The sequence below is a fragment of the Procambarus clarkii genome, chromosome 87 (assembly GCF_040958095.1).
Source record: "Procambarus clarkii isolate CNS0578487 chromosome 87, FALCON_Pclarkii_2.0, whole genome shotgun sequence".
Taxonomy (NCBI): Eukaryota; Metazoa; Arthropoda; class Malacostraca; order Decapoda; family Cambaridae; genus Procambarus; species Procambarus clarkii.
Window position 1 is genome coordinate 8,359,252 of NC_091236.1, and position 2,213 is coordinate 8,361,464.

The window sequence follows — 2,213 nt, forward strand, 5'->3', positions numbered from 1 at the left end:
ATAGGTTGTTTTGAACGTCGTAGTGACGTTGCCAAAACTTATGTATTTTCCTAGTGCTCACGAGACGCTTCCCTAACACTTGCGAAACCTATACATCCGTCCTCATAGCGGCAAGGTTGTTTACACCAACAACAACCTTGGGTTGTGAAGGCTCAAAAGCTCATATAGGATTGGTTTACTGTTTAAGATGTGAAATAAAGCCGTCTTGACTGAGGAAAGATGTACAGGTTTCGTACAGGAGTTTTCGAACGTAATTGTGACCTTAAGGAAAATGGAAACGACCTCTCAGAACACGACATTAAGGAACACAGGAACGACCACTCAGAACACACCACTATGGAACACAGGAACGACCACTCAGAACACAACACTATGGAACACAGGAACGACCACTCAGAACACAACACTATGGAACACAGGAACGACCACTCAGAACACGACATTAAGGAACACAGGAATGACCACTCAGAACACGACATTAAGGAACACAGGAACGACCACTCAGAACACACCACTAAGGAACACAGGAACGACCACTCAGAACACAACACTAAGGAACACAGGAACGACCAATCAGAACACACCACTAAGGAACACAGGAACGACCACTCAGAACACACCACTAAGGAACACAGGAACGACCACTCAGAACACACCACTAAGGAACACAGGAACGACCACTCAGAACACACCACTAAGGAACACAGGAACGACCACTCAGAACACACCACTAAGGAACACAGGAACGACCACTCAGAACACACCACTAAGGAACACAGGAACGACCACTCAGAACACACCACTAAGGAACACAGGAACGACCAATCAGAACACACCACTAAGGAACACAGGAACGACCAATCAGAACACACCACTAAGGAACACAGGAACGACCAATCAGAACACACCACTAAGGAACACAGGAACGACCAATCAGAACACAACACTAAGGAACACAGGAACGACCACTCAGAACACACCACTAAGGAACACAGGAACGACCACTCAGAACACACCACTAAGGAACACAGGAACGACCACTCAGAACACACCACTAAGGAACACAGGAACGACCACTCAGAACACACCACTAAGGAACACAGGAACGACCAATCAGAACACACCACTAAGGAACACAGGAACGACCAATCAGAACACACCACTAAGGAACACAGGAACGACCAATCAGAACACACCACTAAGGAACACAGGAACGACCAATCAGAACACAACACTAAGGAACACAGGAACGACCACTCAGAACACACCACTAAGGAACACAGGAACGACCACTCAGAACACACCACTAAGGAACACAGGAACGACCACTCAGAACACACCACTAAGGAACACAGGAACGACCAATCAGAACACACCACTAAGGAACACAGGAACGACCAATCAGAACACACCACTAAGGAACACAGGAACGACCAATCAGAACACACCACTAAGGAACACAGGAACGACCAATCAGAACACAACACTAAGGAACACAGGAACGACCAATCAGAACACACCACTAAGGAACACAGGAACGACCAATCAGAACACAACACTAAGGAACACAGGAACGACCAATCAGAACACACCACTAAGGAACACAGGAACGACCAATCAGAACACACCACTAAGGAACACAGGAACGACCAATCAGAACACACCACTAAGGAACACAGGAACGACCAATCAGAACACACCACTATGGAACACAGGAACGACCAATCAGAACACACCACTATGGAACACAGGAACGACCAATCAGAACATGAGAGCGACCAATCAGAACTACAGAATAACTCATCTCAAACAAGGCACTAATTGTGCTTCCTGCACAATACAATTAGCACGGATGAGTTGAGAGGCGGGACCAAAGAGCCAGAGCTCAACCCCCGCAAGCACCACTAGGTGAGTGCAACTAGGTGAGTACACACACACAGTTGAGAGGCGGGACCAAAGAGCCAGAGCTCAACCCCCGCAAGCACCACTAGGTGAGTACAACTAGGTGAGTACACACACACAGTTGAGAGGCGGGACCAAAGAGCCAGAGCTCAACCCCCGCAAGCACCACTAGCTGAGTGCAACTAGGTGAGTACACACACACAGTTGAGAGGCGGGACCAAAGAGCCAGAGCTCAACCCCCGCAAGCACCACTAGGTGAGTGCAACTAGGTGAGTACACACACACACACAGTTGAGAGGCGGGACCAAAGA

The 2,213-nt window shown here is 48.2% G+C and overlaps 1 protein-coding gene across 1 annotated transcript; it reads left to right on the plus strand.

Annotated features, from left to right (window-relative positions):
* Positions 1–219: 219 nt before the first annotated feature.
* Positions 220–1,821, plus strand: LOC138358883 (transcription initiation factor TFIID subunit 1-like). Its single transcript, XM_069317234.1, has one exon. It carries the CDS (start codon positions 220–222, stop codon positions 1,819–1,821), a length of 1,602 nt encoding a protein of 533 aa, XP_069173335.1.
* Positions 1,822–2,213: the final 392 nt, after the last annotated feature.